Source organism: Strongylocentrotus purpuratus, unplaced genomic scaffold (assembly GCF_000002235.5).
Source record: "Strongylocentrotus purpuratus isolate Spur 01 unplaced genomic scaffold, Spur_5.0 spur5_scaffold_9, whole genome shotgun sequence".
Classification (NCBI taxonomy): Eukaryota; Metazoa; Echinodermata; class Echinoidea; order Camarodonta; family Strongylocentrotidae; genus Strongylocentrotus; species Strongylocentrotus purpuratus.
Genome location: NW_022145615.1, coordinates 13,335,411 through 13,361,195, shown reverse-complemented (window position 1 = coordinate 13,361,195; position 25,785 = coordinate 13,335,411). Strand labels below are relative to the sequence as shown.

Genomic DNA, 25,785 nt, shown 5'->3' with positions numbered 1-25,785 from the left:
GTTTTATGTCTTAAATTTCATGGACAAACGGTTGGGAAAATTCAAAAATGGTTGGGAGAATCTACTGTTAGAGGGTGACGCACAGTGACGCCTTCAAAGAAAACCATAAATATCTTTGTGGTTCGAGAATTTTTCGGGATTTTTTGCATGTTAGAGGGTTAGTGCAATAGAAGTGATATAATAACTAACATTTCATACAAAAGTTACGCATTTTTTCATCAACCTTCAACAATGTTACCGAGTCATGTTAAGATAGTGCCGGATATGCTCTGACGCTCATCACGACGCTCTAAGCGTCATCACAGGAAAGTGTTGCTTCAATAATTTGTATCAGAGCTCTAAATCCCAAGATTATGACCTTCGATGTTAAAATGATGATTACAAATATCAGTGACTTAGAGATTCATACCCGGATTTTCGTTTATGTTGTGTCAGTTAGTGGCAATTAAGTTCTACCGCTTACATGGCAACACTATGTTACAAATGTATGTTCGTCTTTGCAAAACAAAGTCGAAACACGCACCGTGTCAGGGACTTTCAACCCACATAATTGTTACCATTGTTATTTCTATTGATTTCCGTCAGATTATATAGAACTAATCTCTCCGAAAAACAGGCAAGTACACCACCACAAAAATATCATGGCTCAATCAGTGTTTATTTTATACAAAGTACAGTTCCTCCTTTGAAATAATACCATAATTCTCTTTTTTTTTATACGAATTACTGTTCCTTCTTTGAGATTCAATGTGTGCTAGATGTATAGTTACGTGTATACAACAAACTTGATATTTATTGATATCCCACTTCTTTAATTATTCTATATCACATCTTGAGTTAATGTTCAATGTATTATCTAATATCTATATAGAATCATAGAATTCATCTATTATATGAATGTTACTACTAGCATTTGTTCCAGTTTTGTTATTTCTCACAAATGATTGTTTGCTACGTTTCTTAACTTGTTACAATTCTCATTTTCCAGCCTATCCAAAATTAAGAAAAACAAAAGAAATCACACATTTACAGCATTGGATGTTGAGACGGAAGCAAAGTGCAATTTTATTGGTAAAAATTGATAACTTAAACGGATAGTTGAGTTCTGTTGCAGAGGGCGCTACACGAAATATTTGTTTTGTGAGATAATGAAAAACTGAGTGTCAAATTTGGAAGAACACAATATTTAGATGACAAAATCATATTTGTTTGATCAAAATCGGTTCATAGACGGCTGAAATATAACGATTTCTAATACTTGTGTACCACCACAGATATAAGATATTTTGAAAAAAATTGAAAAAACGTTGAGAAAAAACGAAATAACGCCTTTTACGTCGTATTTCAGCCAATGCCGATGTTGGCTTTTTTGTTGGCATTTTAAATCGCTTAGAGGCAATTTGCAATTTGCGGTATACAAATATCTTAATATTATTATTATTTTCTTATTGCTTATATTACCCACAATTAGCCAGCTCATGTATTGTTATTTTTAATTAAATAATTAATTAACGGTCACTGTGTTTTTTTTTAAAGTGGAGCTGAATTGGTATGATCGTATTGGCTAAATTTCACACATTTTGGGGTCTAAAATTACCTTCATAGCAACTTTAGGTTCTAAAAGGGCACTATAAATGTCATAGATAAGAAGAGCAATAACCATGCACGTTGAAGGCATTTGCGGTCTGAAAACAAAACTCAACTATCCCTTTAAAGGCTTAGTCCACTCCAAAAATAATGTTCTTCAATAGATGGAGAAAAACAAGAGAAACAAAGCAAAACAAATTGAATAAAATCGCATAACTAATAAGGAAGTTAATTTGACAAATTGTTAAAGTATAAAAAAAAATATGGAACTTAGAAAACCATAACAGATTGTGATGTCATTGCCTCACTATTTATCGATTACTTTATGTATTTTTTATCCCATTAATTTCGCTTTTTAACCCCCAAACTTGATTTTTCCCATGCCTTTGCCCAGGTTATATGATTAGTGTCATAGTGCGTGCATGACATTTCACAAAATCTTTCATGAACTTTGAAGGGTTGATACTATTTTTTTGATATTGTATATTCAATCATTGATTTCTTAAATAAATAGTTAATCAAAATTCTTCTTTTTGATGATTTTACTGAAAAGAATCACTATATTTAAGTGCATCCACACAAAAACATATTATTATCAATATAAATTGGATGCTGGTGTAAGGATAAAAGATTTTTAGGGGGAAAAAAGGAAATTTACATTTTCAATATAGAGAAAACAATGAGTAGATAGTGAGGCAATGAAGTCATGATTGAGTTGCCAATATGTCTTGTGATTTGCAAAGTTTTTCGTGTCATTAAAATTCATAACTTTCTTATTAGTTATCCGATTTTACTCAAACTTTTTTTTTATTGGTTCGTCTGATTGTTCTGCTTTTATTGAAAGTAATTTATTTTTGGAGTGGACTTGCCCTTAAATGATTTTTGATTGTAACATATTATAACTTCGTTTGTAAAGATAAATCGAATATCAAAGGCATAGTGGAATTAAAACAATTATTAGAACAATGAAAATGTAAGACAAACTTAGTGCATTAATAAACATTTATATGATTAAAACGACTAACAGTAAATATAATATGGATGGATTGCTCAAAAAGACATTCATCATGATTTAATGTTCACAGTCTCTGTGACCTATATGTATCGTATATTTTACAAGATTTCCTCAAAAGACGACTACCATCCTAATGGTATTGATAATGATAAATCGCATCTACAGATCGATTAAAACATGCTAGATGACTCAAATATTCATATTTTTGTATCTCTTTTTTCATTCCTATAATTGTGTGTATTTTATTCGAATGCCTAATTGCTGGCCGAAAAATCTCAGATTTGTGTTTGTGATCTGAATCGAAATCTTATTTTAAATATCTATATTGTGTGTTCTGTTCATATTTTGTTCTATTTGTTATATTGAAATAACAATCAATTTTGAAGTTGTAAAACAATTCATCAAGAATCAACATGCATTAAGAATAGAATTGTAGCTGAAACGTAATGACTTTAAAGAACGACAAAATGAATCTGTTGTGGAGATATTACCATCGAAGGCTTGACAAAGATGTTCTTTCAGACAGTAATCATGTTGATATCTCAAAGGGAAATAATGGATGAAAGATAAACAGATCATCAATCCATGACGATATATCATTTCAATTGTTATCTTATCGTTAAACTTTTGTTTGCTCTATACAAGAGTGGTGTTAAATGGGGTTGTGGGTTAAAACAAGAATCGGTGGGATATAACACCCCTTCAATTCTTTTAAAGAGTCGTTAGTGCGTTGGTGCTTCCCGGTGCAAGACACCTTCATTCATGTTCCAAAAAAGGTCTAGTGAAGGAATTGATAGTTTACATAATCAGTTATAGTGTAGCAATGTGAAAAACACGAAATTAGTAATAGGTCAACTTATCTATTTGTTTTTTGAAAACGGTATTAGTCAGGTTCTAAAAAATGAACTCCAACATTAACCGATAAGACATTATTCTACATACCATCCATTCAGCTGCCACACTTCTCGCACGTCTTTTTTCACACATAAGGGGCAGTTACACTGTCATCCAAACACGCCAAAAAATGCCAAACCGGAGCCTGGCCGCGATGTTACCAAGGGCAACTACGCTTTACCGGCAGACATGCCAAGCCCCAAACATTCCAAAACGAAGTGTGATCTTTTGGCGTGTTTTGGCGTGTTTTGGCGTGTTTGGCAAGTATAACCGCTCGCAGTTGTAACATCGCGATGTTAGGCACGTGACTTCCGGCACTTCCGGATTGTTACCCGCGCTCTTTTAAACCACGTTCTTCCCGTGTGATATTTATAGCATTTCCATCGTCGCCCGTGTTATCCGTTCATTCAGCTCCGTTTGTTCCAATTCCGTTAACTCATCCTTTATTCAATCTTCGTTATTCCCGTCTGGCCATATCTGTCTAGTAGTAGTATTTGAGTGTTTTGTTAGATTAATTAATATGGAAGTGAACAATTCCCATTGGACTGATGATGAGATGAAGTTCTTGATTTCGATGTGGAGGCAGGGAGATCATGAGCTCTTGCTGTCGCCTCATAAAGTACCTAAAAAAACGAGCACGACGATCACTTTCCCTACGACGTCGGCGAATTCTCATAATTCCAATTAACAACGATGATTTTCTTAACCTTCCCATATCGTTTTTACTACTAGATTTCGATTGAATTTGGGAAAACTGAATCAGCAGCCGTAGTCCGTACTTCGTAACTTATCCACTCTTGCCTCAAATACTACACGCGAGATAAACAAAACATATCGCATGCATGCGCATGGGATGTATCGCTATTTAGATAGCGCTAGCTGGAAATTGCGCGCGCTAAAAATCTTATAGCAGGCCGGGGTCAAAGGTCGGGAAGACTGCACATGCGCATTACCAACCGAAACACGCCAAAACATCGCTGAACAGCTCCGTCGGTGATGTTTCAGCACAAGTGTAACCGGGTGCACGAAACATCGCGACTTTTCAAAATGAGGTATTTGACAGTATAAATGCGCCTAAAAATAGCTAGCAAGCTAAAAATGACCATGAAGTAATTTGTTGCCCACGGGTTCGATAAATAAGTCATTAATTTTTCAAATCGTAATTAAAGAAATAATTCTTATTTCTTACTGTGTAAAATGAGAAAAAAAAATGAAAGGTGAAGGATATTTGTATCATGTTAGTCAGGATCAAATATCCTGGCCCCTAAAATAACTATTAATATGCACACTACACACCTGGGGGTGTTTCACAAAGATCCTAAGTTGAACCTATCTCTAAGTTGGACTTAAATATTTGGAGAGCCATTTGTAGCCTTGAAATAAAATATATTCAAAAGCAAAAAAAAAAGGAATTTAGACTTTTCATAAATTTCACATCAAGAACATGAAATCTCCCATTAGAATAGAAAATATGAATGTTTTGAATCAACATTTTACGCCTTTAAAAATAACTTTTACAAAATATTTTCAAAAATACTAACGGCTTTCCATAATTGTTTAATCCAACTTAGAGATAAGTTCAACTTAGGATCTTTGTGAAACATCCCCCAGGTGAACAATATATTATCAACATACATGTTTAATCATATACTGTAATTGACTGATCTTAATGTCGTCAGTTCATAAAGTCAAGTATTGTTAATAGGCCGATTAGATAGGCCAACACATTTTCTTTTTTCAAAATGACAGAAGTAATTCACACTTTACAAAAATGAAGTAAAATTATTCACATGGTGAAGGATATAGGGATATAAAACAAATATTATACAAATAATACACAGCAGTGAGGGCATTAGTAAGAATTACCTACCCAAGGTACCTTTGGAATAATCCAACACGCCCGAGGCGATAGCCGAGTGTGTTTCGACTGTTTCGAAGTTACTGGGTGTGGGTAATTTTACTAATGCTCAAACAAAATGATGTGTATTATTTTTTTTATAAGATGATGTTTTATAATATTATGTTACCAATGTCCGGTCATATTATTTAGGCCTACTAATGTACTAATACAACTACTAATAACATACGAGCCAGGCAAAATAAATGCCTGGTCACGTGTATGCTCTCAACCAATCAATTGATTAGGATCCACTTCATCATCTTATAAATATATATACATGTATCACCTTTATTCGAGAGGAAATAGTACAATTGCGGTCATCTCGACCCTACAGATATAAACCGAGCTTCTAACGTCTTTATTTATATAAGAGGCTACTACATTTCCATGTCATATACAGAAAAGTTACGTTGTTATCTCAGTACACAGAAAAGGAAAACGGGGTTACTTATATACAAAAAAACGCACTGTTGCGAGTGACTGACTAACCTGAGTGCAATGGAACTGCCCTAACACACGAACAAAATAGTGCATTATTTGTTTTATGAGACGGGTCTGCAATACATTCTTACAATTAAGTCTAGATCTAGAGTAAATATAGATATTAGATCGTTAAAAGACGGGAGTTGCTGCTACCTTGTTTGGCGTTCAACAATAAGGGATAGAGCAACGTCGATCTGGCGCTGCTCAGTGGCTGCCGGGCTCACGATCAATTGGGCAAAAAGAATTTCCATTTTCGGTTTAACTTAATACAATTTGGAGTGGACTTTAAAAGATTATTATTATTATTGTCTAGATCTAAGTTAGATCTAACTAGATCAAGGCCTAGAATATTCTAAAGTTAGATCTAGATACATAAAGGTACTCTACAAGTTACAATAGTAAAATATTGAATTACGCGAAAGCGATATCGATAGGTATCGAGCGTGCGTTATCAATTTTCGATGGGAGATGTTTTTCACGGTGGGACAAAATAATGCATGCCCACGTGATGTCAATTAAAATTAACCGATCGTATTGCTTACATTCTAGAAACCGTCTTATAATATCAGATAAAATCGTATTTTGTTTAATGTATGTACATAGTTAACAGCTACTTTACACTAATAAGGCTCGTTCAGATATGGCGTGGTAAACCACTGTAAAAACGCTGCGTTGGGGGGGGGGGGGGGTCTTCATATAAATGAATGGCAACTATACGCGCATCAAAAAGATAGGGAATGTGAAGAGTGTTACACCTGACGCCATCATGAATAACCACCACAGTTCACCGCTCCGATTCTGTTCAAGGCTTAAATCACACCATTAAATTATTACGAGTTTATAAACCTCCCGGGAATTTCCATGCATGCTGTTATCATTTGGTGCTAAACGAGGTTTCAGGGCTAGAGCAAAGCCCTCAACATGTTATTTAGGATGATAATTATAACGAAGACTATATTTTTTTAAATATACACATAATCATACATCCATATTACATGCTCAAAACGCCCTATAAGGAGTCTTTTCCTATGCCAATTTACTATACCTCGGTTGAGAGTAATAACACCAACATAAATATTGAAAATAATTATAATCATTATAAATATCAGTACTGTTATCCAAATTATTATTTAAATTATTATCATTGTTATTATTATTACTATTATTGTTGCTGATGATGTTGTTATCATTATTATAATCAGAATTATCATCAGTATTCACCTGCGAATCGGAAAGTTCCCAATTAACACGGGGGTGGAGAGTCGTTAATGTGGATTAATGTCTTACCAAAGGACCTTAGTATTGACCTGGGGTTCGAACCCCCAACCCTTGAATTGAGAGTCAAGTGAATGAACCACTCTACCATGACACCTCCACTAGAGCTACATAGATAAGTCTCTTGCCAAGGGACATTAGTTCCGCATGTTGGACTCGAACCACGGACTAATTCATCCACAGTTCGGTGACTTGCCCATGACACTTCATCTTCTGCATAAACGTCATATTTTTCATATTATCTTCATTAGAAGAGGGGAAAAAAATCGATGAGGAATTTAAAACATATGATTGCATCAAATTCACGATTTTGACAAGTAAAGGCTTCGCACATACGCCTATCATTTAGTAACAACTACATGTATAATAACTTATATTTAGTTTATCTTTGTTAAGTTTTATGAATAACTCTTTGACAGGAAAATTGTTTATTAATTGTTTATATTCTTTATCACAGAAAACTCAAGACTAAAAGAAGTCAAGCTTCTATGTCAGCGAAGTACGCTCGACGAGGATTAAATTGACTTATTTCTTGAAATTGAAAGGATGGGTTGGTCTGGTCGTAGTCAGTCATCTTGCCGATACCCCCTGATGAGCCCCCAATTATCCAGTAAATGACACTATTGAAGTAGCAAATATCCCTGATCTTTTCGAGGTTAGGTAATGGTATGTACTCCGTCAATTCCTGGGCACTAGATATATCAAAGCTGTTTAGGTCCTTGAAGAAAGATTTATGCGTACCCAAGTCGAAGAAAAATATGCGACGTACATATCCTGTGAACGAAGAAAGTTTGGTCATTTTCAATATCAAATGGCGAAAGTAAGACGTGTCTGCTTGTGAAACTGACGTTTTCATAGTTGTACTCAAATGTTCCACAGAGGGATATTGTCATCTCAATTATATAAGAATTTAACAATAGTGGTGTTTTTGCTACGTTCAGCGTTTATGGATTAATTTCAAAGCATTATTGAAAGCATGATTCCTTCTATATTTTAGGGGAAATGGGGAATAATTTTGATAACGTTAATAGTTTGTTAAGAACAACCGTTTTTTTTCTTCTTCTGGTTTCCCCTTTGTTCACCTGTACACCACGATTTTGAATTTGTTTATCAGTGAAACACTACAAGTAGGTATCGTTCACTCATCATTTATTTTGGTCTTTGTATTCGATATTATGCACCCAATTATTCAAAATCAGTATAATTCTTCATGATATTGGTGAGTAATGTTGCAAAACCTTCGAACATTCAATAATCATTTGAAATCCAGTGACATGAAAAATAACCATGAACACCAGACACATGGAATACGTACGAGTCAGATCGATGCCCATTCTGTTGATATTCAATGACTTTCCATCCTTAAAGACTACATCTCTATGACCAGATCCAGTGAGATTCGTACGAACTATACTCCATCTTAAGGCGATGTACAGATATCTAAAACATGGAAATTATCAATTCAATTCAGTTAAGGTAAATCCATCAGATGTCTTTATCATTTAAAAAAAAATCATTTTCTTTTAGTCGATGGTTGTCAGTGCATTAATTGTTTAATTAAAGTACATAAATGCATACAAATTGTATTAATTAATATCACTAAGAGTTACGTTGATATTCAAATAGTTCTCCATGATGTATGAAATTTCATTTTAAACCAACGTTCAAGCGATGCTAGCATCGAGGGTATGGGCTGAGTCCATTTCGAGGCTGGGGAAATGTAGACTTTTTTCTCATATTAAGATGAACAACAAAAAAAGTGATACTATTTAAGTACCAGTAAAAAAATAAAAGAGGAAATGCACATAAAATATATAATGGCATCATTTTAAAGGTAAAGACCAGTATTGGAAACGCCCCAATTTCGAAAAATGAAATGGAAGCTCTCATTACCAATCATGTGAAAGAATATGTTTTGACTAATACATGATGATAAAAAATTTGCCGGGAAACCGCCTACTAATTCATATATTTGGTAAATTTGTTTCTCTCATGGACTGTGAGAGATACAGGGTAGTCCCATATACATCTTTTTGTGTATAGTGCTTGTAACTTTACGAAGAATGGGCCACATTTCTTATCATTTTGATGATTCCAGAACCTTGCAGATGCTAGATGCTAGATGATCAACCTTTTCTGATCGATTCCACAACGTTTCTTTCACAACGCAATCTCATGACCATAACTGGTCTTTACCTTTAAGGCATCCATATTCAGACATTTAACAAAAAGAAGACGTTTTTTGATATACTGTAAACGTGATATTTAATGTGTGGGAATCATAGCTGAAACGAGCAATGGCAAGCTAAACATATGAACTTAATTTTAGAGTAATGCAATCAGTGATTACAAAAATCATGCCAAGCTTTGCACTATATAATTGACATTTTGAAGGTGCAGATTTTTTTTAATGGAGGCGTTTCCAAAACTGGTCTTTAGCTTAAAGCAAGTTGTTATACATACCCTTGTTCGTCGTCGACCAAAATGGCGGCTGGAGTATGAATGAGATTGGTTAGGAAATCCACTTCAGTTTTCGGTACAGAACTACCCTCTTCAATTGACACTGATGTTATTTTGTATGCCTGCCCAGAAGACAGGAAGAGTATCCTTGGTGTTTGAGCAACGGCCATATTTGATACCCCTACAATTCGTAAGAAACAATGAGTAAATAGAGTTACATGTAAGATTCCATCGTTACATCTACGTGATCGGATACTTTAAAAATACTATATAAGCGAGTCCAGAGTGAAGATATTTTGGCCAAGTAGAGAGGAAAAGTTAGCCATCCTCGATCGATTGACGCAACACAAATAACGGAACCCCCCTCCCCCTCCCCCAACCTTACGTCAAGGGGAGGTCGAAAATAGCATAGTATAATAGGCAGATGAGAGCTAATGTAAGTTGGTTCCAGTTTACCATGTTGTTCGGTCAGTCTGCGTCAGGCAAAATCTGTTTTTTCATAAATAGTACAGCCATTTGTAAAGGTCATCAAGTATTTTCTCTTTATTCTCTTTGCGGACGATTCTAAAACTTTCTTTTCACACAAAGTTACTGAGTTACTTAAGCTGAGTTACTCACTACAATTAATTTTGAAGATAAATCAGAACTAATAAATCATCACTGAACTTATTAAAAACTAGAAACAGGACTACACACCCTCAAGAAAGATAACCGAGAGTCCTTTTTAGGACCTTTTTTGCACCCGCAAGCCTACTGTATATCTACATCACCATGCAAGCCGATACTTACAAGCAGCATCTAGATATGTGTTGGTTAGTAATATAATAGATAATTTACCCGGAAACATTAATTTTGATAACACTAATATTAAGAGGGTTTCTGCAACAAAAATGATATTGGATGAGAAGTTATCATGGAAACCACATATTGATAAGATGTGTAAAACAATGTCCAGAAATATTCCTATCCTTAACAAAGTTAAGTAATCTTCTCCGACACAATTATTATTGAATTTATAATCCACGTTTGTTCTTTGTGATTCGAATTATACAATTCTGGTCTGGATCAACTGTGAAGGCTCATCACTGGACAGAATCTTACTTCTTCAGAAAACAAATCCATATGTATTTTCATTTATTCAGGCTTACAAGCACATACAGATACATTATACTCGACTAACATTTCTAAGACATTTCAATGTTTTTGCTCAGCAAAAATGAGTCACCCGAATTTCCTTTAATAATGTTGAGGGAAAATACTGAATTACACAGCAACCCTACGGGGTTAAAAGCGAGCTCTAATCAACTTCCAAAAACGAGGACCCTACTTGCTAATAACATTTTTTACTTTTTGAAATCCCTTCCCAGTGATTTTGAAATAGAGACCCACTTGTTATTCTGCTTTAATTTGTATATTGCATTATTATAATAAGCGCTATATAAAAACTGAGTATTATTATTATTATTATTATCAGCATTGCATCTCATTTTGGAGAAAGAGAGACGGTTGTGACTGTTGTGTTGTTTCAGGTTCTTTCAGGAGTAATGTAAGATTGATGAAGAGCGAGTACCTAGCAACAAGTCGTTTCATGATTTTATAGTGGTTTAATAATCATCGTGTGAGATTCACATGAATTTTTAAAGAATTCTGCTGGTGCTTTGTCACGAATATTTTTAGGACAATGTATAATAGAGTGCGTTTAAATTCACTGTTTCTCTCTTCCATTCACTTTTCCACTCCTACAATTTCTTTCTCTCTCGTTCTCTCTCTCTCTCTCTCTTCCTCTTTCGGTATGTGTTAGGCAAGCTTACACCGTAGCACTGGCGTACTGATAAGTGGAGCTTGGGCAAATCAAACGTGGTTTACTCTAATTCGATACTAGTGATTTACAAAAATTTTTGCTGAAATGACATGATTTTCCGGGGCTTTTTTTTTTACCCCCTAAAGAAGTTTATGCTCATTACGCCTTTGCACCTTAAGCAGGGCTACCACTTAGCCGAGTTGGAGCCACGAGTTGTGGCGAGCTGGCGCGATCTTATGGCAAGCAGTTTTATCATTAAACATATTTCTTGATATCATTAAATCGAATTCTTGATATCACGAATTCAATTCTTGATATCAAGAATTTTCAGTGCTTTACAACGTAAAATTATTTCGTGATATCAAAAAATATGTTTTAATGATAAAACGGCTTGCCATAAGATCGAGCCAGCTCGCCACAACTTGAGGCTCCAACTCGGCTAAGTGGGAGCCCTGCTTAAGATTGTGTCCAACTGAAGCCGAGTTGGCCAATCTATGGCTATAACTGGACCTGTTAAAGCATACGGAAAATGGAAGGAAAGCTTTTGTATTTTTCAACCATTTCCACCACTGAAGTGCAGTTTTATAATATTGTAAAAGTTGACAATGTTAATGCTGCAATTAATAAGAGGTTCATGCCTGTTTTATTTCACGACATGGCACTACTAAGATGGTATTTGAATGATCGGATTATTAAATACCTAAGCCTTTTCTTTTCCTTTACTCTGCAGACACTATTTGGAAAGAATACCACTTTGTCACGTATGGTTTTTGTTACCCTCACCCACAAAAGGCTGTCGCTCACTTGAGATTAAAATAATATAACGTTAAATAGCAGTGTGTCTCATTTGATAAACAAACTATAATGTTTACAGAGGTATCAATGTCTGAAAAAAAATTAATACTTTATTTGTTTAACCAGAACTCACCTTTACCTTTAAGCATGTTCAGGACACTTCCGAGATTTAAATATACAAGCTTCATATTAAATACCATCTCAATCAAAATCAGATATGTATGACGTCATTCACTCATTGAAAAAATTTTGTTTTTAAATCTGTTCTTACCTTTTTTATAGTTATATAGAACGACATCTTCCCTGTTCGTCCCATCTACATTAGCTCGATAAATCATTTTGTCGGATAAATCACTCCAGTATATCTTGTGAGAAACAGTGTCGTATGTTATACCCCTTGGTTCAGGTGAAGCGGGGATGGCAGTAAATACTAATTCATCCTGTAGGTTAGCAGTAAAGATAGTCCCCGGGGATATTTCATTGATTGACACCAAGATCTTGACGGATGGTTCTGAAAATACGGATTCAATCGCTTTAGCATGTCTGTAAACTGTAACGAAAGTTGGGCAGATGTTACTGGGTAAATCGAATTTGGGCAAATTCTGCCCGATAATTGGGTTATTTTCTCCCAACCATTTACTATATGAAATTACCTAATGGAAGGTAAAACATAGGTTGGGTAATGTAATTGGGTAAATTAAAGTCGGGCCATTCTTGTCCAACAATTGGGTTATTTTCTACCAACCATGTAGTTACCGATGAAATGATTGTGTAATGTTATTGGGCAAATTAAAGTTGGGCCATCTTTGTTCAACATTTGGGTTATTTTCTCCCAACCGTTTACTACATGTATAGTTACCCAATTAAATGTTCGAAATTTGATGGGCAGATGTTACTGGGCAAACGTAAGAAGGGCAACAAAAATGCAACAATAGTGGTACCTTTTATATTAAAGGTGTCGTGGTCGAGTGGATATGTCACAGGACTGTGGATCACAAGTTTTGCGGTTTGAGTCCCGAAGCGGCACTAATGTCCCTTTATATATAATTTAATAATATTTTATCCAACCTATTTGCGCAACTAGTGTATAAAAAGCTACACATTATAGTGAGAATTGGGTGAATTTCTGATTGGGTAAAGCTTTGTTGGTTAAAAGTTGGGTATTTTCTTTTTATCCAACGCTGGGTAAATCATGTATATTCTTTAATTTAGCCAACAGTTGGTTGGACACATAATCGCCCTCATGTTGAGTAAAAATTGAGCAATTTTTTGCCCAATATTTTTTTAGAGTGTAGCAACTGCTATTCTTCCGGGTTGTAGTACCAAATATCACTTAAAATTTAGATTATTTTAGCATTAGTTGTTCTTCTTTGTCTCATAGGTAGAAAAAACAAACATTATCCATCCATTTGGAATGACAGATTTGTAATTTGCAAGTAATTATACCTTTACATTCACTACAACATCGTGATAATTTTCGTAAGACACATTTTTGCAGACAACAAAATATTTAACATCATTTTATTTAGTTTTAAATAAATTAAAGAATACTCTTTGTGCATGAATCTAAAAGAAATGCTACTGCTTCATGCTTTCAATCTTAACTTAAGAAAGAAAAAGATTGAAAAATAATACATATTTGTTGGTAACGAAGAATTCCGGGAAAATGAGACTTTTGTCAAAGTCGTTAAGGCTTGTAATAAGTAAATTTGTAAGAAAATTGTATAAACAGAATGGTGAAAGTTTGAAGTAAATCAAACCAATAACATGAGATTGATAAATTGTTTAAACATGAGATCACTAAATAAGTGCGGATCTAAAAATGACAATTTCGTTCCTGTATTGTGACATAATACACACTGACAACTTTCTTGTTTGTCGCGTACATATATTGTCAAAATATCATTCATTTATGTTTTTCTCCTAATTCTCCCTTGGCACTACTGAAAATTTCTTATGGAAAGCATATTAGGTCCTCGAAAGAAAAAATGAAATATAAGTTATTTTGTGTGTTGGAACAAATAGTTGCCCGCCTAGACAAATAACAGATTTGAAGAGCCTATAACACCAAACAATCATAACTTTCTTATTTTTGGTCTGACTCCATTCTTCACACTTTCTGCTTTCATTTTATCAAGGGTGGATTTCCCTTTCATTAATCAGAATCACGACAGAAAATCTAAACGGGAATACTTATAATAATTATAATAATAATATCAATAATAATTATTATAAAAGTAATCGTAGTGATAACAATAATACTAAAACTACTACTAATAATAACGGTACGACAATATTTTATCTTAAAAATTGTTTCTGGGTGACCTTCAGCAACCAGTTGGCAATTGGATTACATCCGGTTGGCGACATAAACACCATCGATTAACATCTAAATGACATCTCCAACCATCGCCATTTTTGTTGTTGTTGTTGTTGTTTAGTTTAGTTTTTATTTACCGCAACCCGGTGATCATGGTAATGAGTCGGCGACCAGTCGGCGACTACTTCCCAATCTTCCAACGAGCGGTTGGCGAGGAAGAAATATCCACTTTCTTATGATGGCCGATCAGTCAGCAACCCCATCGTGCAACTCATCGACGTCCTTTCCGCAACCGATTGGCGCTCGGTCACCAAGTGTTTCTTTCAAACTTCGGGACTTTTCGAAGGTAGCGGTTGTCGATGGTTGCGTTTTTTCTCTTCAGTTTTCGCTGGTCTGCCACTTTAATATAATATGAGCAAATGTTCCTGACTATACTGGTGTCATGGTGGACGTGTTCATTAAATCAGTTGGCCAAGTAAATTATGATGAGAGTGAAAAGGCAAGAAACCCATTTCCTTTTTTTACACAGTGATGGAAGATTTGTCATTGTGAAGATCAACAACGAGAGACATTGGGCCTAAGTATGAAATATAGAAAAGGAATTCGACAGAGGCAAGAAAAGGGAACGGGAAAGGGTTGCGAGAGAGAAAGGAGAGATAAATATGGGCAGACAGACAGGCAGATTTGTTCTGGAAGACCTGGTATTTATCATCACTCACCAGTCCTAGGGGTGGTTTTGGTGGCTATTGGAGTGGTGGTGGTGGTGGTGGTGGTGGTAGCCCTTGTCATGGACGTGGTAGCTGTGTCTTGAGATGAAGATGATTCTGTAGAGAAGCATTCGAACAAGTAGATGTGGTTTATTAATATCAAAGGTAAAAATATCGGAGGTAAATACCAGAAAGGAAAACAGAGGTCAAAATATGACCCCAAAAAGTCTAAAATACCAGGGGTAAAAACATCAGTGAACCATGAAACGAAGAGGACCATATTTCCTTCGCTTTGCAATAAAGCCAGTCATTTGAATTACGTTTTAAAGAAAGAAGCAGCCAAGTATAGCAAGATGAACGAAAAAACGTAGGTTTTATGAACATTTGATTTGCAGATATTGTGCTTTGACACTGAAAATTGAAACATATTGAAATCATGAAAATGTCTGAATCTCGGTTAAATGCCTTCAGTTTTTTCGCATTTGATTACATAATAGAATATTGCGACATTTCACACCACCCAATTGAAAAAGTTCTTGATTTGGGTCCTATGCATTTTACAATGTACACTACAATCATTTTAAATCCAATCCGACTAATTCATTTCTCTGTGAATGTAACAGCTAACAAATCTAAATTTTAATGATTGTTCTCACCGTGATCACAATGTATTCCTTTAAATCCAGACGAGCAGTGACACAGGTAACTTGTCATAGTCTCCTCACACCATCCGTTTCCACAAATTTGTTGGTCACAATCTGGTTAAAGATATGAACCACCGCAAAACAAAACGCAGATTTATGTATAAAATGGATGGCTACTGCAGACAAAATAGGACTCATTGAGCTCTGAGTTATAAAAAAAAAAGAAATGTGAAGTGTGTTACTCTTTATGTCATCTTGAGGAAAATGTCGAGAGGGTTGAAATAAGACGAACAACCAGTTATAGCAATATGTATAAGGGGGCCATGGGATAATTATGTAATTGTTTAAGAGAAACAATAATGGTTCGGTGACTATTATAGTATTGTGAGCGAAAGCTGTTCGAGTGATACCTCGGTCACACCGCCAAACTGACTTCAGACCGACTTCAAACCGACCAATTCTTGGTCATAGACGTAATGTAATACTTAAGTTTGGTATGCTGCCGGTCTGGTGTCGGATTTGTCAATGTGATTAAATTTATAACAGGAAGGTGATAGGAATTGCGTTGTCGTGTTGGATAGGAGTCAAGGAATGAATTGAATATTTGACAACAAAACATATGCATGGAAGATACGGAAATGGGTAAGTTTGCGTGTTCTGAGATGAAATATAAATTTTCCCACGTTGTGTGAGTAGAGGTCATGTATCTTATAAGTAGCTTATATGAGTAGAAGGGTGGGGCTGTATGGGTTCGATAGCTAGTATTGTTAATTATTCTAATAGCCCTTTTTTGGTAAGAAGATGTTGAATGCTCAGGAATTAAGAACTGTTCCCCTACGCAAGGATTCCGTAGTTCAAATAACAAAGACATTATGTGGTGCACAAAGTAAGCAGGACATTTTTTATTTAATATTTTATATTCATGATCATTGATATAAACATATTGTTGACAGTCAGTCAAATGTAAAGGTAGTTCGATTCCGAAGCCTTGCCACGAATTTCGTAATGAGATCATTTGGGGAGGAAAATCGTGATCAAAATTCCAAAGGACTTGGAGAAGTCCAGGAATAAACCGATTGTGTAGGGAAAACGGTCCAAGTCTTTAGCTACTTTGTTGATGAACATCAGTAATGCATGAGTAGTTGAATAGTGTTTTTTCCGGAAACCAAATTTGGACCTAGCCAAAATATTGTATTTATTTAACAATAGAACAGACTATTTTTTTTCTTTTTTTGTTTTAATCAAGAGCGAGATGGGACGATAATTATCAATATCATGCTTGATACCTTACTTAAAATTTTGGATTGCCTTAGCTATTGACAATTGTTTTGATACTGTTTCGTCGAATAACAATATTGTTGGAATAAGGTAAGAATTAGATTCCCTCGAATTTGAATGAAGCGTTTAGTATGTATTTCAATTATCGGATTATTTCAGCCAGATACAGTTGGCAAGTAAACCAAAACAAGTTTGAAAGAATTAGCATATTTTTCGCCAATTGTGCCGGGACATTTCAAATGATACATAGTCGTAAAGAGTTGATTGAAAAAGAAAAAAGAAACTATCCACTTTTAGAGACGAACAACTTTTGGACACTGCATTTAGTTTGACAATTAAGGCTATGAAAAGAAATCTCTCTCTCTCTCTCTCCTCTTTCTGTCTCAAACACACATACAATCACACACACACATACACACACGCACACACGCACGCACATACACACATAAAGACAAACAAACATTTCGTCATAATTTTAATATGTCAACATGATCAAATATACAGTTAAAAACTTAATTATGCATACCCAAGTTTTGTAGTTTGTTTAAGGATGTTAACAAATTAGGTGTTCCGATTATGTTTCTTGAGAATGCGACATATAAAAGCTATATTAAAACATATTTAACAAAGGCCCTAATTCAACCAGTCCATCTTTCATTCATGAGTTATGAACACAAAAAACATGAAATTTACTAGGGTTATGCATAATTAAGTTGTTTACTGTAAATACTTGTTTATATCCTCCAACAACCCCCCCCCCCCTCTTTCTCTCTCTCTCTCTCTCTCTATCTCTCTCTCTATCTCTCCCTTTCTCCCTCTCTCGTTTTGTCTCCCTCCCCTACCCAAATGAATAAAATCATATAAATACCTGGAAATCTGCACACTCTGTGTCCAGGAGGTATATTTAGTGTTTTCCTCCTGGTAGGACATCCACCAGTTTCAGATGAAGCAGGGATGATCTTGGGGATGGTTTGTACCGTCCTGCCGTCGGGATGTTCTTTCTTCTTACACTCCATGAGCATTGGCAGGGTATAATTCAGGCCTAACCCGTCAGAACAACATGCCTTGCTTGCATCGCATGACACAAGTTGGGCTGAGAGCAAACGCACAGAAGCTTTTCTAAGTACTAGTGAAGGGGTAGATGCAGCCCCCCCCCCTCCCCCAGCATCCATCTGAAAGAATACTTTTATTGAATATACTGGGTGAAAAACAAAAGTCCAGACAAATGGGAAATAGAGACAATTGAGGACACGCTCATGAATAAACATAAATATTAATAATCATGAACACATATGGAAACCGATCCTTCATGGCATCAACTTCTGTTTCTTGGAATTGTCTACCTCGCAATACTTTTAAGAAAGCCCTTACGGTAGTTTTAATATTGTTCTGCATTATTTCTATGTTCTCCAAGTTGTAATGTACATCACATATCATTATGCGCTATACAACGTGTCCGATCAGCTTTCGGCAAGTTCACGAAAAATTCGAGTAATGTTCGCCCAATCACGATCCCCTTTAATATACAGCAAATGGAGGTACATTTACACGAGTTAGGACATGAATGCCTGAACCTCTGGCAGCAGATCCATACACCTAGGTTAAGACACACAATAATAATACCATTCGTCTAAGGACGTTGGCACGAACTTTCAAAATATTATTCACACTATTACCATTTTGACTTAGCCGTGATAATGAACGACCGAACTATTACAAGTAACATCATATGCAAAGACTCTAATCATTTTACTGGGGCAGGTGTAGTAAATGAAATATTGGGGAACAAATTAGAACTTAAATTTAACTTAAAGCCTTGTTGTCTTCTACACTTTAGGAGACTCTCGTTTTTTCCGAAGTTTCATTGTTCAGGAGGTTCATAGTTCCAAAGCTTTCGTAAGTCCGATACACACAAAACTTCGGAACGGAATACTATTCATAATTCTGGAAAATTCTTTCGTTATTCCGAAGGCTCTTTATGTTTTTTACCCGATGGTTAATGATTATGCATGATATGAAATAGGATTTGTTATTTCGATGGTTCGTTGTTCCGAAAATCTATAGTTATGTTCGGAATTATGAACCCTTTATCATTTTACAAATTACGAAGCTGGTTCCATTTTCGGAATTTTTAATCCTATGTTATTTTTGGAAATACAAACTTCTAAATATTATGAACGTTCGGATTAGAAAACTTTCGGAATTACGAACCTTCGGAAAATCGAAATGTCACCATAATTTCATGGTGAAAACAAGATTTTGAATTTTCATCTGATGAAGCAACAAGTAGGTACATACCAAAGAATACGCATGATAGGACAGCTAAAGTGGCCTTCCAAAAATGTCCACGTTTCTCACCCTGGGGTAGAAAAAAGATTTCGTGATTAAAAGTCAATGCACTTTGGAATTACAATTTCTATGATTAAAGAGAAGGTTCATTGAAATTTTGAAAATAGGTAAATTATACCTCTACAGATTGCTGGGAGCAATCAAAAAACGAGGAAAATACTTGTTGAGCCCTCACTAGTGTGAGGAATGAAGTAAATGCAATTTTGAATGCTAAAAATGTGAATATGCTTATATTATTATGAAGAAAAGAATAAAGAAGACCTGAAATGGTTATTTTACAAAAAAAAAAAAAAAATGCAATTTTGATACCCTTCCCAGAACCCACTCAATAATTGAAATGACGGCGATAGAACACATGAGATATGTGTGACGTCACCGAATGAACTACCCTGCATCACACATTCGGGACAATGTTGGATGCCCATTGCAATTTTTAGATATGGGCTTAACGTTGTTTGTATGACTACCGCCAGTGGCGATATTTCCTTTATTTTGGCACTTCAAATGAGATACACCAAATAATAGTACTTTCTAAAAACTTTTGTTTGATTGCTAAGTTATTTCCGTCATATTTTAGCATCGAAATCGGAATAATGGTCACTTATTTTGAGGGCATGTTAGCATGTACGTGTCTGATCTGGGAGTGCGAAGGATATTTTGTATGCTGACCTGTCGATTCTTCTGGTGCAAAAAAGGCGACATTATTACATAAAACTGCCCAGATATTCATAACGAAAATGAAAGATTAGACCAATGAATTTGTGATTTTTGATAAATTAAGTCGTAGTACCAGATAAATGGGGAAAGGGGGAATCGAGAGATGATCTAGATCAGTCCGGTCCGGTTCGCGATTCACGGCTAGCTCGATCGCCCGCCGGGCTGGCTATGGCTGTATGGCAAGTCGGCTACTGTGAATGCGCTGCAAAGCAGGTAATATAGTACCGTACAGGGGCCAGTAGAACTCTACAGGTGTAGAGTTCTACATCTAGGTCTAAATCTCTCACATCTTTATTGCCGTAATCGCTGTCCGGGGTACTTCCTTCTTTTATCTCCTCAAAACTCAAATCAAGCATGTTTTCGTCCTTATCGATATTTCCAGGGGATTTTCTTTGCAATACAACTGATTTTCACACACACTACATCGTGCACCATTGTCAATAAGTTCAACTGAGCGGCCCATTGTTCATTCGGTGACGTCACTGGAAATTTAGCTGTATTACGATCGTTTTCGTCATGAGTCGGTTGATTTTTCGTCAATTCTAATCAATTTTTATATTTTTCGCTCGGATTTACAAGTCAAACAATTGTAATATTCTTACTCAGTGTAAATTTACGATTGCAATGATACCAAATTTAGTCAAACTCTAAATAAATGAACCCTCTTTTAAAGGGGTTTTTCACACGTAACTAATTCATACAAATCCTATTCAATAACCTTGATAGACTAGTAGATAAGTCTCCAAGAGATCATTTCAGAATAATTGAATTAAATTGAATTTATTTGATCACGGTAAAACCCATATCAACCTAAAAAGACTGCCTTTTCAGCAAGTCCGTGTTACATTCATAAAACACATCAAATTGAATATAAATACATAGAAAAAACTACCAAAAGATGACAAAGTTAAGAGAGAAAGCTAATACACAAAAAGGAATTACATGTACAAACATATACATAATGATATAAAAAGTGTTATATGAATGAAAAAGAAACAACAAAATCAACAAAAAAAAGGTAGCCCATCAAATGAAGATAGCTAGCGTAAATATATATGATATAAAAAGGTTTATATGAAATATGAATGAATTTAGAAAGAATGAAATTAAAGAAAAAAGCTAAAAACATTAAATGACTAATAACACACCAAGATAGTTGATATCAAGCATGTCATTTGAATCAATAGGCATCGGGGACGAGAAAATGGGGTAGGATGAGGCGGGAAAGGGGTAAGAGAGAAAGAATGACGGTGAGAAATAGAGGATAATGATGTCACAGTTGATAAATCTATGAATTACAGTCGGCATGGTCGGTGTGGTTCTTACTTCATTTGATATTTCGAAAAAGACAACACGGATTTTAAACAGGTAATGCTTACCATTTGGTCCGTTTTCAACTGCTCCAAACAGATACCCAAACGAGTTCTGCTAAGCCGAACTGTTAGATTTATGTCTAGATCCAAAGCTGTCTCGACGAAAGGCACACGCGCAACTACATAATTGTCATAGCAACATCCACGTTTGCTTTAATGATAATGTATTTTACAGAACGCATAAAAAATGTAAAGGATATTTTCCAGTAACGCTCATCTCAGCTCTGAGGGCTTACAGTTTGGTGAATATTTAATGTTCTTAACTCTCAAAACAAACGAGTGTCTGTCTGTGTCGAATCACCTTGAACTGGCACGTCGACAGCTTTGACTGCAACGCATGATTTTAAGGCACTGCGCATGCGTCACGTCGTCTCAGTCGGCGATCGAGAATGCGTCAACCTTGATTGTCCTAAATCTAGTACGGTACTAGTATGCCGCGTGCGCATAAAATATACAGTTCCTCAGGTAGACAAATGAACATCGATCCCTTCCCTGCTATTATCCACCTCCAGTACACTTTAAGGTACCGGTAAGGATGCAAAGTACATATCCTTGCAGATATACATGTACATGTACATTAGGTTTACATATACGTAAACCTAATAATGATATACATACATGAATACTGTTCATGGGCAAGTCAAGGGTATCTGGTCATTTGCTGTGTCATCTGATACCAGCAACAATGACATGTGACCCAAAATTTACTTTAGAAATGTATAGAAAAAAAGGTAATATGGCAATAAACTAATGCAATGAAATTAAAAATTAATGTGGCTTTCGTGGAGCTAAATTTCCAGCGATACATTGATCCCACTCGATATAAACATGATTAATCACTATAGTTTCCGATCTGCAAGCGAAACCTTGGTTGTTAGTATCATGCCATGACTGTATTGTAGTTTTCCCCAATGATTCTGAACTATGCATGTATAACCTATTCATGAATTGTACCTACAGCAGTGACTTTAACCTAATATAAGTGCAATCGAGATAATATTGAATGCTTACAATTATGAATGCAACATGTCGAGCATGTCTATGAAGGAAACAAATTAAAAACTCTTAAATAGACAACCAAAGACGAATGGTAGGATGCAAAGCCTGTAACTACTGCTGATGTAGTCGCCTTTATAGGTAGGGGTTTCAAATACATGAAGGTGACCAGTTTGACATTTTATTCATATTGACCTTATACCAAATATTAGTCTTACACAATATTGGCCTTCGTACATGAATAGCCAGTCAAATATATGTGACTTTTCATTTCCATCTATACAAAAGGACTGAAATATGTTTGCTGCTAGTATAACTTCTCTTTAACACAGATGTAATGCCCTTCTGGCTCTAAACAGAGTATAGTCCAGTCAAACGATATTAATTCACCCAAAACAAGTTGCAAATGAATTCATTATACTGCAGTGCACTTAGAAATAATCTTCTTAACAACATACCAAAAGTCTAGGAAACTTTAAGAAGTGAAAATCAGTTAAATTTGCATATGAGTTTGAATATTAGAAAAAAAAATCATGTACCAATTTTGTAGTTATTTTCCCTTTAAGTGATGTTTTGAAGGTCAGTGAACATAATGACAATATTTTTTCGATTAATATAATGACTGTAACTTGCCTAATATGCACATTAACGTCGGCTATGAAATAATATCATTTATATACCTCACTTAAGCAATCTGATTGGTCGAAATTGCATTCATAAACTTTAACTGTTCCTGTAAAAACAGACCTATTTTCCCAATAACCATGGTTATTGGGAAAATAGGTCAGTCTCCATGGTTACCCCATAGGTTTACATGTTAAAAAATGGTTTGAGCGATCGGGGATACCGTACGTGTGCGAAGAATTGGTCGGTAATTTCAATACAATTGAATCTCGATCGATCTTACCGACAATTTTATCTTGCATTGTTGACATGAAGACGAAAATAAACTTCCAAAAACAAAAAACAACATCTGCCGATAGATCTTGATCTAAGTTCGTGCCAATATGCATTGCAAAAGTAAAAGAAGGGCCCGATTAATGGAGCAGCCGCGAATCATCAATCACGCGAAGCCGTTTTAAATCCATTTTAATGTATATATTAGAGAAAACTGTTAAGTATGGTAACAGAGCGCGATATCCGTGCGGTTTAAGGCGCTGATTTTAGTTACATCACCTTTTGTACGCAAGAGATCGAATCCCATCTTCGACAAAAGTGTCTATTTTTTATTTTTTATTTTTTAAAATCTTTTTTCGGCATATAAAAGTATTAATAACTGCTTTAATATTCGAGAAATAGTTGTTTTTATACGCTCTCGGGAAGGTTACAATTGGGCTATTGCCCTCGGCACGCCTCGGGGCAATAGCACAATTCTAACCTTCCCTTGAGCGTATAAAAACAACTATTTCTCTCAAAGCAGTCATTAATACTATAATATTTCATAATTTCGCATCTTTGTACCCGACTAGAATAATTCAAATGCCCCCACTTAATGCTCCCAATTTTAATTTAAAAATCATTAATATCCAACTTGATCAAATTATTTACATAGAATGCAAATAAGTGTCGGTCATGAAGAAAAGGTTAATTTCATATTTTCCCTATTGATTTGTTATCCAATTAAAATAAATCGAGTGTGGAAATCGATTTTTTTTTTTTTTTTTTTAAATTTTTTTTTAAGCCCCTCTCAAGTGCTGAAAGCCTCAACAATTTTGATGGCAAATTCTCACGTAAATCGAACATTTAGAGGGGCGCTAAGGGCAGTGTCAAAGATTGACACATCTCTAAATTAATGCAGTAATGAAAATAATTTGATGAAGCGTAAATCTTGTCATCTTAATTTGGTTTAAAGCTTATCTGTACTAGTTTATAGGCGAGATTAGACCACACTGCAAGGTCACTGGACAGGTAGTTATCTCATCAAATCAGCTCTCAATTAACATAAGAAAAAGAGGATCATGGAGGATAAGGCATTGTTTTCTATATAGAGGGAGCAAGTAGCTACAAGTAGGACAGTGTGGCTTTAAGATAGCCAATTAAAAAAACATACTGTTCAGTCTTGATTCTAATGGGACTAAGATAACGAATTCTGAAAGAAATGTGAATTTTAATATATTTTTGATGAGAACTCATTGACATATTTGCAAATATTAACCATAATATTGATTTTAAATTGTGTTCACCTTTTTTGCTAAGCTTGAATAAAATTGGACTGAACACCATTTTGTTCAAATTCGCTATTTAAAAGCATATCAAGATTGAAATGTGAATTTTAACTTCTTTATTGTTATTGTATACGCATTCTATAAATTGTATTCATGACATTGATTTGGAGATACGTTAATCGTTTTCACTGCCCTTGTACACTTCGATTTCCACACTTCATTTTTTTCAATTGCATACTAAGGTGCAAATTAACGGGATATCTATTTCATGAGAAATCAAAAAAACAACACAAGAACAATACCAATATCGGGGTTTTCCTGTGCTGTTTAATATATGACCCCACCCCCCCCCCACACACACACACACACACACATACACACACACACACGCACACGCACACATACACAAACTTTTCCTCTCTCTCTCTCTTCCATAGACAGAAGAATCATAAAAAGCTTGAAACAGTATATCTTTTCAAAATGAACGAATTTTTGTTCACTTTTCCTCAAAATTTCATCAAACTGATTCCTTGATTTTTCTTTCACATCTCCACACACTACCACCCACATATCTGACTTCTGAAGAAGCAGACGAGTTCACTGTGGTCGCTTTCGCTTTCCGGTACCCAGAGCCAGCCTAGTTCGAGTTAACGAAGATAAATTTATCCTCATTTAGCTGTTAAATGAAGATAAATTTATCCTCATTTAACAGTTTAATGAAGATAAATTTATCTTCATTTAACAGTTTAATGAGGATAAATTTATCCTCATTTTTATCTTCATTTAACAGTTTAATGAGGATAAATTTATCTTCATTTAACAGCTAAATGAGGATAAATTTATCTTCATTTAACGGCTAAATGAGGATAAATTTATCTTCATTTAACAGCTAAATGAGGATAAATTTATCTTCATTTAACGGCTAAATGAGGATAAATTTATCTTCATTTAACGGCTAAATGAGGATAAATTTATCTTCATTTAACAGCTAAATGAGGATAAATTTATCTTCATTTAACGGCTAAA

The 25,785-nt window shown here is 35.1% G+C and overlaps 2 protein-coding genes across 2 annotated transcripts; both read right to left on the bottom strand.

Annotated features, from left to right (window-relative positions):
* Positions 1 to 6,608: 6,608 nt before the first annotated feature.
* Positions 6,609 to 12,852, bottom strand: LOC115920740. The gene is made up of 4 exons (XM_030977273.1): positions 12,482 to 12,852; positions 9,618 to 9,795; positions 8,470 to 8,594; positions 6,609 to 7,928 (listed from the first exon to the last, which is right to left on the bottom strand). Exons 1-4 carry the CDS (start codon positions 12,546 to 12,548, stop codon positions 7,633 to 7,635), a joined length of 666 nt encoding a protein of 221 aa, XP_030833133.1. The 5' UTR covers positions 12,549 to 12,852; the 3' UTR covers positions 6,609 to 7,632.
* A 2,322-nt stretch (positions 12,853 to 15,174) lies between these two features.
* Positions 15,175 to 21,904, bottom strand: LOC115920502. Its single transcript, XM_030976308.1, has 5 exons — positions 21,605 to 21,904; positions 19,458 to 19,518; positions 18,028 to 18,252; positions 15,894 to 15,995; positions 15,175 to 15,354 (listed from the first exon to the last, which is right to left on the bottom strand). The coding sequence occupies exons 1-5, from the start codon at positions 21,605 to 21,607 to the stop codon at positions 15,242 to 15,244; spliced, it is 504 nt and encodes a 167-aa protein (XP_030832168.1). The 5' UTR covers positions 21,608 to 21,904; the 3' UTR covers positions 15,175 to 15,241.
* Positions 21,905 to 25,785: the final 3,881 nt, after the last annotated feature.

Bases quoted from the DNA above. Each gene is read 5' to 3' on its own strand.
- LOC115920740 (XM_030977273.1), bottom strand. From the start codon at position 12,548: ATGATTTATCGAGCTAATGTAGATGGGACGAACAGGGAAGATGTCGTT. The intron at 8,595-9,617 runs GTATGTATAACA...TCCATGTTTTAG, and splicing joins TTGGTCGACGACGAACAAGG to ATATCTGTACATCGCCTTAA. The intron at 7,929-8,469 runs GTACGTATTCCA...CTTCGTTCACAG, and splicing joins AATGGGCATCGATCTGACTC to GATATGTACGTCGCATATTT.
- LOC115920502 (XM_030976308.1), bottom strand. The intron at 15,996-18,027 runs GTATTTATATGA...ATCTTTAACCAG, and splicing joins CAGAGTGTGCAGATTTCCAG to ATTGTGACCAACAAATTTGT. The intron at 15,355-15,893 runs GTGAGAACAATC...GCTTCTCTACAG, and splicing joins AGGAATACATTGTGATCACG to AATCATCTTCATCTCAAGAC.